This window comes from Ananas comosus, linkage group 6 (assembly GCF_001540865.1).
Source record: "Ananas comosus cultivar F153 linkage group 6, ASM154086v1, whole genome shotgun sequence".
Lineage (NCBI taxonomy): Eukaryota > Viridiplantae > Streptophyta > Magnoliopsida > Poales > Bromeliaceae > Ananas > Ananas comosus.
In genome coordinates this window covers 9,551,881-9,565,665 of record NC_033626.1, presented here as the reverse complement: position 1 = coordinate 9,565,665, position 13,785 = coordinate 9,551,881, and the positions used below count along the sequence as shown (strand labels likewise).

At 36.7% G+C, this 13,785-nt stretch overlaps 1 protein-coding gene across 2 annotated transcripts; it reads left to right on the top strand.

Annotated features, from left to right (window-relative positions):
* On the top strand, positions 1,568-12,932 carry LOC109711745 (phospholipid:diacylglycerol acyltransferase 1-like). Of its 2 annotated transcripts, XR_002216675.1 has the most exons (8): positions 1,568-2,202; positions 3,671-3,893; positions 4,555-4,838; positions 8,321-8,648; positions 9,655-9,920; positions 11,327-11,819; positions 12,186-12,270; positions 12,376-12,932. XR_002216675.1 is itself a non-coding variant. In XM_020234944.1 (7 exons), exons 1-6 carry the CDS (start codon positions 1,742-1,744, stop codon positions 11,808-11,810), a joined length of 2,046 nt encoding a protein of 681 aa, XP_020090533.1. In that variant the 5' UTR covers positions 1,568-1,741; the 3' UTR covers positions 11,811-11,819; positions 12,376-12,932. The 2 variants fall into 2 exon arrangements, 1 of the variants encoding a protein (XP_020090533.1); XM_020234944.1 differs by lacking the exon at positions 12,186-12,270.

Below are 13,785 nucleotides of genomic sequence, written 5' to 3'. Positions count from 1 at the left end.
GCTGCACCCTTATCTTGATCCGGCGGACCTCACCTACCACAAACACGTGTCAACGCCAGCGATATTTCCAAAGTAAACTTCTGGACCCACTTCTGGGCGCCCAGAATAGGATCCGAATTGGCTTCCAATTTTGCTCAAATCAGCACTCAAGATCTGGGCGCCCTAAACCAAGTTCTGGGCGCCCTAAACTGGCAAAACTTCAGTTTTGCCTATTTGAGTGCGCTGAGTCCATTTTTGCACCCATTTCACGTAGAAACGACTCCGACTCAGTCCGACACTCTTCAGATGTGTCGACCAGTCACTAACACTGAAGCCAATCCTATCCAAAACTCTAGAACACTACATTATAGGCGCGGACGGAGATGTAGGTGAGGGCAAGGCGGCAAGGCGTTGGAGGGCGAAGCAACAGTAGAGAGGGCGGAGAGTATTTTCGATATAAAAAAATATTTTATAACGGAACTCTAACGGATCACTAATGGTAGGGAGTAAAGTAAACATTTTTCATTTTATAAGAGAACAAAGTATAGATTTTTAAATGACAGGAAGGGAAAAGTGAAAAATCAGATTTTAGCAGAGGGTTTTCTGTAATTTAGCCATTTATTAATATTTGGCCAATCTAAATTGGATTGTGGAACTTAATCTAAATAATTCAAAAAATTCGAGTAAAAAATTATAAGAAATTAAAATTTGAGGATCAAATATCATGCGTCTCATAATTTGAGGACCAAAAGTGTTATTATCCAAATAACCATAGAGTAATGCTACTGATATGCCCTGAAGTGGGGTATACCTATTTGAGTTTGTTAGAAGCAAATCAGTTTTGTCAAATCAATCAATTTAGTTTGATTAAATCCAAGGAAATGTGCTCATTACTAATAATTTTAGATCCGCTAAAATCATCTCCCATTTGTTGCTACTTAATTTGGTGTTATTATTTGGGTAAATTGCACCTTTTGTCCTTAAACTATAAAACACATGACATTTTAATTCTAGAACTTTAATTTGCTATAGTTTGTGATTCGAACTTATATATTGTTGTAATTGAATCATACCATACAATTTTATTGTTATAATAATGATACATTACTGATATAGCAGCAGTGTGACATTTTTATTATTTTCATATCATAAACTATAATATTCCTATATCATTATCACATCAATAACGTATTATTGTTTAGGTAACTAAATTGCATTGCATAATAACAATCTAGAAAATTTTACCTAAAAATTATAATAAATTAAAATTGAAGGAGGAAAGCATCACTCGGCTTGTAGTTTGGGGACCAACATTACTATTTGCGCATTAGTTTTGTGTTTTTGGAGAACCCGGTCTATAGACCCGGTCCACGGTTTCCCACGTTGGTTCGGTAGTCAACACTGCCGTTCGAATGAGAGCGCTGGTTGGCACGTTACAGCTGATCCTGATCGTCGGCTCACAGCTGGCCCCACCAGATTCCGATCAGAAGCCTCTAGATTCCTGCCACGTGTCCGACGACGACGACACGTCGATACTTTCACTTCCCCCCCTCTTTCTCTGATATATTTTTTTTCCTCCCCTCCCCCCCTCTCTCTCTCTCTCTCTCTCTCAAGCTCCCGACGGAACCGGAGTTCCGCGAAACCAGCGCGGCCTCTTCCCGTCTCCCTCCTCCTCCTTCTCCCTAGGGTTAGGGTTAGGGTTTCGAAACACTCGGTGAGCGCTAGGGTTCCGCCGCGGCCCCCCACCTTCCGAGCGGCGGCGATGTCGATGCTGCGGCGGAGGAAGCCCTCCGACTCCGCCGAGAAGCAGGCACCCCCGCCTCCGCCGGCGGCGCCGCAGTCTCCGGCGAGGGCGGAGGTCGCCGAGCCCTCGAAGGAGAAGGAGAGGGCGAGGGCGAAGGCGACGAAGGGGCAGAGGTGGTCGTGCGTGGATAGCTGCTGTTGGTTGATCGGGTGCATCTGCTCCGTGTGGTGGCTTCTCCTCTTCCTCTACAACGCCATGCCCGCGTCGTTCCCGCAGTACGTGACCGAGGCGATCACCGGGCCGTTACCGGACCCCCCCGGGGTGAAGCTCCAAAAGGAGGGGCTCAAGGCGAAGCACCCGGTGGTGTTCGTCCCCGGCATCGTCACCGGGGGGCTCGAGCTCTGGGAGGGCCACCAGTGCGCCGATGGCCTATTCCGAAAGCGCCTTTGGGGCGGAACCTTCGGAGAGGTATACAAGAGGTATATATCTGTCCTCTCTGTTCAACCCTATTTCCTTTGTGATTGAGTTTGTATTAGTGATGATTGGGATTTCCGGGGAGTGGGGACTGAAATTTGTAGAACTACGAAGGAGGAAGTATACACGAATCTGGAAATTACTTTGCTGGAGATTTCCTCATAAGTGGTGTTTATAGTTTGCTATGTTAGCTTGGGATTTTGTGGTAACTTGATTGTTATAGTAGAATTAGAAAACAGGTAGTTTAGCCAATTGTGAAAAAGTTAGCTACTTTTGGGATGTGACTCTGTGAATTGCGTGTCGTTCAAAACTTGATAGGGCTTTGTTCTTGTCTATTTGTTTTTAATGTTGGTATCTTAATGTTATAGCTTGATTACTTATTCTCCTAATGCTAGTAATAGTAATGAGCAAGCTTAATGTTCTCAAAATTTCTATTGTGCCCCCTTGAACAAAACTTTTCTTCATCAAAAGTGCACAAAGTGACATGTGTTATACGTAAATGGATGCTTCACTAAAGTTAATAGGGACTGGATCTAGCGTTTACGTATATCTCTTCAGTAACTGCATGAACCAGAAAATAGTTCTTCTGACTTGGGGCAGTAAAAAAAAAAAAAATTACAATATAACCTTTATCTTTTTCATTTTGTCTTATATGAGGTTGAGTTTCATTTCCATTCAAGTTCAGTTGTTAGAGAAGAAGACAAATTTATTTAGTTGTTATCTTTCTCCACAAGGTCTGCCATGCAGTGCTATGTAGGCATGTAGGTCATATGTCAGCATGTACGTGCTGTGGCACGTGGTGAAGCATGCATCCATGCTGTCGCGTGCTGTATATTTTAGGCTGTTCTTCAACGGAGAGTTGAGAATTAGGCTTTAAGAAGCACTTTGTCTCATTTCACATAAGAAGCAAAAAAAAAAGTAAGGTGGATTAATCAGATATATCTGGATTTATTTAAGAGTGGCCTATCGACACAGTGTGTTTCACCCTGTGCAGACCGACATGGGCTGTCGAAGCCTTGCTTCCGTTATTCAAGAGTCAAGGAAAATGGTATGAAGTGTCTTCTCTTTTCTTTTTCTAGACCTTTGTTTGGAATGAGTGGCTAGGATTGAGGGTGTTGATCTAGATTTTAGTGACAAGCTAATGGTGTTGAAGGGAGATCCGAACAATGATATAGCAATCATCACATATAGCAATTTATTCATTTAATTGACTTTTCATGGCATTGTTGAGTAAATTATTACATTCCTGCTGATGAATCTTTGCCAGCTAAATTGCTATTTTCTTCAATTTTTAAGTACCCGGGTCTATTGCATGTACTATTAGATGTCTTGTCTAGGTAGTCTTTTGTCTGAATCTGTTCTATATCTAAAAGGAACATTAGTTGTTGCTCTGACGACCTTTTGCATAATTCAACTTGCTAGACATCTTATCGGTATCAATTATAACGTTTGTTGTTCATGAATCTTCCTCAGACCTCTATGCTGGGTTGAACATATGTCTTTGGACAATGAAACTGGGCTGGATCCTCCAGGTATAAGAGTTAGGCCTGTTACAGGGCTTGTTGCGGCAGATTATTTTGCTCCAGGATACTTTGTCTGGGCAGTGCTGATTGCTAATTTGGCTCGCATTGGATATGAAGAGAAGACAATGTATATGGCTGCATATGACTGGAGATTATCTTTTCAAAACACTGAGGTAGCTTGAACTTTCTAAATACCTGATTGGTACCCTTTCATTTCGTTCAGTCACATCTAAGGGGTTGTTTGGTTGGAAGTAATTGTCAGTGCGGTGTAGTTCAAAATGCATGCTCTTGACAATGCAACTATTATAATTATACATCTTGTTTGGTTGGATGCAATAGAAAGTGCAGCAACTATAAATATTTTGTTTGGTTATGTATGGTTGACAAATGCATTTACAAAATTTTATCACTTTATATATGGTATGGTGAGATTACCTTCTATATATAAAAAAATCATTTTATGTTTGGAAGATTATTAGGGAGATAAGCTTACTTTGTTTAATGTCACTCTCTCTAACTGTTGCAGTTGGAAATGTGGCCAATTTTGGCATTGTTTCAAATGCTGCATTTGAACCTCTTTGTGCAGTTCCAATTGCAGCAGTTGGATTCAAATGCATGAAACCAAATGGTGGTTGTGGATTTGCATGTACTTATAATTGCAGTGTTATTGCAAATACTTGCACCCAAACACCACCTAATTTTCTCCTTTAAGTGTATTTTCTTGCTCAGTTTTGCATTCTCCATTTGTATGCATTCTCCTTTTGTAGCAGTTTATTAATTCCTTCCCAAGGTTTTTGACATACGTCATGTGCTTGCACGAGCAAATGCAAACAGGTCCGTGATCAGACCCTAAGCAGAATAAAGAGTAACATAGAACTCATGGTATCAACAAATGGTGGCAATAAAGTGGTGGTTATCCCGCATTCCATGGGAGTTTTGTACTTTTTGCATTTTATGAAATGGGTTGAAGCACCTGCTCCTACGGGTGGCGGCGGCGGTCCAAACTGGTGTTCAAAACATATCAAAGCTGTAATGAATATTGGTGGCCCCTTCTTAGGTGTTCCAAAGGCTGTTGCTGGTCTTTTCTCGGCTGAAGCCAAAGATGTTGCTGTTGCTAGGTAATAATTGTAAAAATGCTTGGGTATATGCGATCCTAAGTACTTATCCTTTTGCTCTAGTTGATATCCTTATGTTTCCGTGAAACTATTAGGGGCTGTTTGGTTCCTCCGAAAAGTATGGAAAAAGGTTTTCAAGAAAAAAGTTTTCTATGAAAAATCTTTTTTCCAGTTTTTTGCCTGTTTGGTTCCAAGGGAAACTAGCTTATTTGGAAAGTTTTTTTCGAAGTTTTATGGAAAACTAGTATTTTCGTTTTCCTAAAAAATAATTCGGAAAACGAAAACACTAATTTTCCTTGAAATTAGGAAAAAACTTTCCAAAAATGTTTTCCTTGCAACCAAATGACAGCTATGTTTGGTTCAAAGAATAAAGGAAGAATAAGGAATTTATTCCTCTTATTCTTCCAAACGGTGTTAAAAATTGCCAAGAACTACTATTCTCCTCTTAATGGGTTATTCCGGAATAACCCGTTAAGAGGGAAGATAGTTCCACCTATTGGGTGGAACAAGCTATTCTCTACCTTATTCCTTTACTAATTAAGTTATAAATAATTATAAATTATAATTAATTAATGAAATTAATTTTTTTTGTAATTAACTAATTAATTATTTAACTTATTAGATTAATAAATATTTAAATAATAATTTATTTATAATTTATTATTATTTATCTAATTAAATAGTTAGCCATATATTCAATTATTTACTAATATTTATATTATTTAAATAATTAGTATTTTAATTTATATAATTAATATATTAACTAAAAATATAAATGATTAAATAATTAATTAATATTAACATATTGGCTTATTTTTTATAGTTATTTGCTAATTAATGTCATCTTTGTCATCTTATATAGTAATTTTAATTAATTTATAAAGTAATTTTGATTAATTTATTTATTAACTTATTAAAATATTATCTTACTAATACCTAGATGCTTATTATTTAGATAAATTAATTTTATTTTCAATCATAATTACTCTTATCCCTACTATTCCAACCCAATCAACCAAACATAATTTTTCTTATTCCTCTAAATATCTCGATTCTCGTCCAAACACAAAATTGAATTAATTTCTACCTATCCCAGAAGTTATACCTATCCCAAGAATAAACAAAAATAACTTGTTCTCGAACCAAACGGTAACCTAAGGTACAAATCATAGCTTTGTAACTTAAATGTTAGTCTATGATGTGTGATACTTCAAAACACTTTATTATCTCTATACTAGCATTGCTATCTTGATTAACATTGGAATTTCACTAATTGAGCATATAGCTAAATATCTACTTCTGTTTGACACTTATAATTAAGGAATACCAATTCTCTTGAAATCTATCTTCAGTTTAATGCATTATTCATCAAGGCTAATATTCTGCTTTGACTGCTGTTATCTAGATATAGTAGGAATTTGGTTACAGAATTAAGTTAGATGGTATCAAATAAGTTAATTATAGGTAGCATTGAGTGTGACCATAACATAGCATTGGGTATCGCATATGGGTGTAATCTGGGCCGTGCTGGCTGGCAAGGCCTAGAATTTTTCGGGCCAATCCGGGCCACAAGGTGGCCCCACCCAGCTTGGATTCAAATCCGGGTCGGGCATTGGACCGTGGCCTAGCACGGTCAACAGCTCGAACTGCACGGGCTGTGCCGGCCCTCTGGCTGACCCTTTTTACAATTTTTATATTTAAATTTTATTTTAAAAAAATTACTATTAATTTTATAAAAAATATATATTTTTTATTAAATAAATATTTAAAATTTGATTATTTTAAATTAATACTTGATTATTTTAAATTGATATTTGAAAGAATAAATTTAAAAAACTAAAAACAATAGAAAAAATAAGTAAAAAAAAGAATAAACAGGCTGGGCCAGCCCTTAGGCCCGGTCCTAAATGGTTTGGGCCGCACCGGGTTGAATCCTACCCTGTGGTTGCAGGCCGTGCCCGGTATGCCTGCGGGCCAGCTAGATCTGCCGGGCCGGCCCATGGGCCACCCGACCCGTTTTACACCCCTAGTACCGCATAAAAAACAGAATGAAGCAAATGTAGACTACCCAATAAAGAGGCGATTCAATGAAAAACTGCAAGAATTCAAGTTCGTTTCTATTCTGTTTAATAAGTTGTTTGGCGATTTCTCTAAATGGAAATGTAAATACTTTGGTCCTTGCATAGAAAGGGAGAAAAAAAAGGTTTTGGCCTATTTGTCTATTTGCTAATGCGACTACTGAAGATAGGAAGATTGTTCTGGCTGCTGATTTATTATTGATAATCTTCTGAAGGTGGATTGTTTTAGTGAATATAGAAAGTATCCTTTTTCTCGAATGTTCTTGATGTATCGTCCATTTAATTATAGGTACGCTCTCCTAGAGGGTAACACAAGTTTTCTTTTTTTCCTTTCTGCTCACGTTTATCTTTTCTGTCTTGAAGGATCAAATATATCATATAGTAAATGTTATGTAAATTGTAGCTTTAAAATATACAATTTCTGCACTAATATGTACTGGTACGTGGTGAATGGTACACTTAGGGATGGCTATACTAAATGACATTCTATATTAGCCTTATGTAGTTATTTATTTCCAGCTAAAAACAAAATCTTATATGAATATTTGGAACAACAAGATTACTAGTTATAATCGTTGCCTTGACAATATATTACTACGTCGCGTCACTTCTGCATCTTCAGCAGTTCTATTTTTCTTTTTTCCTACTTCCGGTGGATAACTAGTAACATGAGGAAAGTTAATGTGGACACAGCGTCAAATTTTTCCTTTCAGCTTAACCTTTCCTAATGAAATGTTTCTATCGTTAACATACTATTAGTTACTTGTATCTGAAGGTGCCTTAAATTCATCATTTTATTGGACTTGAAAGATGTATTCTTTGCACTAGATTATATTTTAGCTTGTTGGCTTGTCGTCACAGCGATGAAGGTTGCCTCCTAAATGAGAACAATATCTCTGTTCTTTGGCTTGTATGAGAATCCTCATAGAGGTTCTCCTAGTTTGCATGTCGCTTCCAGCCATTTGACATTTTGTGCTCATATGGCAAGTCCTTGTACTTGCTTTTGCTCAGTCAGCAATTAGTCTGGTTGGATTTTTCTTACTTCTGACTGAATCTTCTCAACGTCAAGTACCAATGTCCATGGTTGACATGAACAGCAAGTTTGGACCTTAGCATGTACAACATTTTGTTTATTCTCTCTTATTTAAAAAGTACGAGTACTCACCTCTTTTCAAGAGATTATACGTGTTTCCCCCCTGTAAGATGTGTGTTGTAAAGCTTGTTTAAGTGGCGTTAAATTAGTTAAGTGGTGTTAAAACATATTTGTTTCTTCTCATCTACTTGGGTAACGTCATTTGTCTAGTGACGAGTCTTTCTTCTAATTGTTTGTTGCTCTTTCCAGTAAAAGTTTGGTATGTTAGTTTGGTGGAAAAGAAGAAAGTATCATCATTTTCTCTCCATGTATAGGGCTATTGCACCTGGGGTGTTAGATTCAGACTTTCTTGGTCTTCAGACATTGCGACATGTCATGCGTATGACTCGTACATGGGACTCTACTATGTCAATGATTCCTAAAGGCGGTGATACTATATGGGGTGGACTAGATTGGTCTCCAGAAGAGGGCTATGTCTGTAGCTCCAAGAAGCAAAAGAATAATGACTCTCGTGTTTCTAAGGATGTTGACACTGATAAGGCAGATTTTCACTCGCAAAAAGTTAACTATGGAAGAATTATTTCTTTCGGGAAGGATGTAGCAGAGGCACCTGCCTCTACGATAGAGCGCATTGATTTTCGGGTAAGTATTAACTTTATTTATTTCAAAGAAAATTGCAATATGAAGACTTATTGTACATTAGTTTTTCTACCCTCGTTCTCTTTTCTAGCTGCTCAGACTAAATTTTGTCATTATATGCCATGCTGTATAATATGATATTGTAGGATATAGTGGGTTTGGATGTGTATCCTCTCAAGGTCTCTCAGCTTTGTATCAAATGAGCAAAAAATAGATGTTGCTAGTTAGGAGTTACATGATTATATAGCTGGACATTCTTATCGAGAATCTAGATAATTTATTATGATAATATTTTTAAGCCTAATTTAAAAAACATAACAGATTTTGATACTTCTGGACATAAGGTTAAAAGCTTTGTTAGGTTTTATTACACCATGTTTTGAAGTCACTTGATGTATCACATTGAAATAGCTCTGAAGTCTATGAAAAGAAGTGTCAATCTTCCGAGTTTGATGCTGATAAGTCAGTCTGAGTTGACATATTGATTTTTTCTAGGAATGCTGCTAGCTTAATCCACATAATCAACTCTATTGATAACCACTTTGAATTTTTAGTTTTATTGATGTTAGCTACCATATCTGATTTATATTGGACTGGTGATAAATTTCTAACTCTTTCTGCGGGATGCTTGTCTTTTAAGTTGATTTTTGGTACACTTGGTGAGATCCTGGCAAGATTGTTCGTTTGTTTATAATATGAATATTCACATGTTATAATTGTCTTTCATGCCTTAAGAACTACTGTTTGTCCATACCATATAAAAGAACTGATCCGAGAGGCTTGGGATACCTTTATTTGGACATGATGGTTGTTCTGAAAGTATACTCGCAGACATTTGTTGAATAGAATAGATATCTTTTTAGAAATTGGCATTGATTTGATACTTGATATCTTTAAATGTGCTATATTAATTTTTCAAATAGATACTTGATATCTTTAAATGTGCTATATTAATTTTTCAAATACCATACTATTCTGTCTAATCTTTTTTCCCCCCCCTCTCATTCAGGATGCTGTCAAAGGTAACAATCTTGCTCATTCAAATGCATCATGCCGAGATGTCTGGACAGAGCACCATGAATTGGGATGGGGCGGAATTAAAGCGGTAGCTGATTACAAAGTGTATACAACTGATTCCATTCTGGATCTTCTTCATTTTGTTGCCCCGAAGATGATGCAGCGTGGAAGTGCTCACTTCTCATATGGTATTGCTGATAATCTGGATGACCCAAAGTATAACCACTACAAATATTGGTCAAATCCCCTAGAAACAAAGTGAGAGTTTATACTTATACTCCCGACTAATCTAGTTTGAATTTTCGCAACATAATTTCTTTTGTGGAGTTTCTTTTGCCTCTTGAATAAAACTTGATTCTGATACTTTGCATGGATTCTGATACTATTGTTATCTAATATAGAACTTACTACATTATTAATTAAAAAATGGTATGATTTATGATTTTCCTAGGCTATCAAATTTTAGGAAAAGGAAATAGTGGAGAAAAGGGAAAATTGCTTGGCTTTTTAGGTTATTTTTGAATTGTTTTAGGATCTGGGGGTTCAAATTGGTTGTAATAAACCTCAAGACTGCAGGCTATGGCGGTCTTGATTTTCAACATCCGAAGACTGTCCTTGTTGGAAACCTTCTAATGGATGCCTAACTAGTGCTCATGCATTTGCCCTGGTTCCTAGGTGTTCATTGAGAAAAAGGTCAGTCTGTAAGATAAGTCAGCTTGTCAACTGCAAAATCCCTATCGGCTTGTTGAGCGGAAAATCTCTATGTTATCCTTTTCAGCAGCTATTTTGCCAACGCATTCATTTTGAGGGCTAGAGCTACTATACTCTTATGAGTATAGAGCCCTTCATACTCATAAGTTGTTTTCAATACTGGAGCTTCCAAATCGACGATCCACTCCGTTAAATATGATCTAGAGTATTTGAAACTTCTAGAAAATAAATTTGTTAATTTTTCGAAATCATAATAAAGTTCATCAAGCAGGTATAAAATGAACGGTCAAAATCGAACGATATCTTAAAAATGAATGATCGGATCCTTCAATTTAAGATCGGAGTTATTGATCTTAATCTATGTAGTGAATAGAATTTTCTATAAAAAATTCAACCGATTTCGATTCTTTTACACCGTTAAACTAGCAAATATCTCATATCGGCCGTTAAAAATTATCAATTTTGTGACCTTTTGATCATAAGGTAAATGATGTCGAAAATTTATAAAATTTGATTTCTAGATGTTTTAAATGCTCTAAATAACGTTTAACGGTGTGGATCGTCGATTCGGAATCTCTATCATCGAAAACAACTTATGAGTACGAGGGCGATTGTACTCATAAGAGTATAGTAGCCGGACTCCATTTTAAGTTACATGGCATTTAGTGTAGATCAACATGCTAACTTGTCTAGGTATTATAGCATATGGAATGTAAGGTTACATCTGACTAAATAGTTGCAAACTGGCATGCTCTGTGGTCTTTCAATAGGTCTTACAATAGAGTGCAATATCTGTCCTTTATATCTGAATTTTTTAGACTTAATGAGCAGATTGTTTTGTCATATTCTACGAGTTCTCTCTGCTTGTGAACATAGAATGCATGCTGAGAAAACGCTTACAAATTTGAAGTTTCTTTTCTCACTTTTTTTTTTTTCCCCATTTTCCTCACAAGGTTACCAAATGCCCCTGATATGGAGATATTCTCAATGTATGGAGTTGGCATCCTTACTGAGAGATCATATGTCTATAAGTTATCCCCATCTACCGAGTGCTCCATTCCCTTTCAGATTGATACCTCAGCGGAGGGTGGACACGACGGCAGCTGTTTACAAGGCGGTGTTTACTTGGTCAATGGGGATGAGACTGTGCCTGTTCTAAGTTCAGGCTTCATGTGTGCAAAAGCGTGGCGGGGAAGAACCCGCTTCAATCCTTCTGGCATCAAAACATATATTAGGGAGTATGATCATGCACCCCCTGCTAATCTCTTGGAGGGCCGGGGGACACAGAGTGGCGCCCATGTCGACATAATGGGCAACTTTGCTTTGATTGAGGATATCATTCGAGTGGCAGCAGGAGCCACCGGAGAGGACCTAGGTGGTGATCAAGTTTATTCGGATATATTTAAATGGTCTGAGAGGATCAACTTAAAGTTGTGAAGCAATTTGGTAATCTCCGTAGTTCAAAAATCACTTTAATCTAAATTTTCCTTTTAATGTCTATGGATAATCCCATTTAACTAAGTTTTTACTGGCATATTCCCTAAACTCATTAATTTTTTATATCAGCCTCTTAAATTTCATGAAATGGTGCAATTGAACAATGTTAGTTTCTAAGAGCTTTCTTGCTGCTTGTCTTTCATGTGTTTAAATATGAATAATGAAACACCTTTCATCATGCAGTAACAGAACAAATTAGGACTTTGTTAGCGCTTTGCTCAAAATGGGGTTTAATCCTTGGTCACTGAGATACACATGTTAGACGCACTGCGAGAAACCGTTTGGAAACTAATTTTGTTTTGGGTGAAAGTGTAGATTATACTAGTACATGAATTTGAGGTCGCAGGTTTCGAAAATTTTGAATTAGAGGTCTGCCTATAAAAGCATGGAAGTTCAAGAGGTGTGGGTATATTTATCCTTTCCTTCCGATGTTTGAAATGTTTATCAGACTCTTATTTCGAATCATCAAAGATCTTCCGTGTTACAATCTCTCTTTTCTATGCAGAGACTGAAAGTATGTGGGTCTTTAACAATGAAGAAGTGAAGCGCTGCAGAACACAAGTCTCTCCTTGTTTTTTCCCCCCCTTGCATTTATACTTTATCCGTCTCGAACGGAAGTTGAATTTCAATTTTGAAAAATGAACACTGAAAGACTGACTCGACGTTGAGCCGTGTTTGCTAAATTTTACTCTGGTGAATGACTTTGGCGAATTTTTAGGGGGGAGCTCGTGCAGGCGGGACACATTTATCTCATACGACCGACCTTCTAATTTGTATTCGTTTGCATCTTTGCTTTATTTGTTTTATTTTTATTTTTATTTTTATTTTTATTTTTATTTTTCAATTGATATATGACAAGAGAAATTGTATATTTGCCGTTGTAAAGGATAGATGGTGAGCAACATTGGAACGTAGCAGGGCATGAGATGATGAAAGATGTTGTTTCTCAGATATAAATTTTGTTCTTATTTTTGAGTTGCATTTATGCAACTGTATTATAGCACTACATTGTACTAATTAGAATTTTTCCATATGTATCCTCTAGTAGTTTATTTTGTACTACCCTATTCTGCAACCAGTTTCCAAAACACCATGCATTCATGCTTCATTATATTGTGGAATTGTTCCAGAAAATGTCGTATCGTCCAATTTACCGAGCGACTTGTGCGAAGATCTATGATGAAAAATAAGTACTGCTGCACTCACAAATGTTTCAGACTCTCAACAAACTTATTTAGGCAACGTATTTTATCGACGGTTGTCTACGGATCACAATGTTACTGAATAAATTTAATCATTCAAACTCATCAGTTTGTGAAACGTTTTTGGAGCTTTTTGTACGAATTTTGAGGCGAACTATTTAGCAGTTGTGGAGCTCAAAAGCGTCCGCTGTTTCTCTTCTGATGCATTTTAAGGCTACATTTTGAATGATTCATACACCATATAATCGAGTTCAGCTTGTATACTTTTCAAAGTGCGAAGGCTTTCATATTTTCAAATTATGCTCGATGATAAAACATCCGATTCGGCTAGATATTCCGTTAGACACGCTTTATACTATTAAAATTACTTAGAAACCAAATTATTTAAATTTTTCGCCGTTATTTACAAATTGATCTAAGGTCCTAAAAATTTTAATAGAAATTTTTATTTAACATCGAGGGCAAGATCAATAGTCTCCGATTTGAAGTTTAAGTTCACTATTATTATTTTTTATGAGATTTTTATTTTCAACGATTTATTATGAGGCTATTAGTTTCTTTACACAAATAGCTGAATCAGATGGCCTATAATCAAAAACAGATTAAAAGCTCGAAAATCTTCGTGATTTGGAAAGCATACTTCTCATAANGGATTTTGTATAAGAATTGCAGGAGAATAACATAAAAATGAACGTATGATGCTACACACCTGC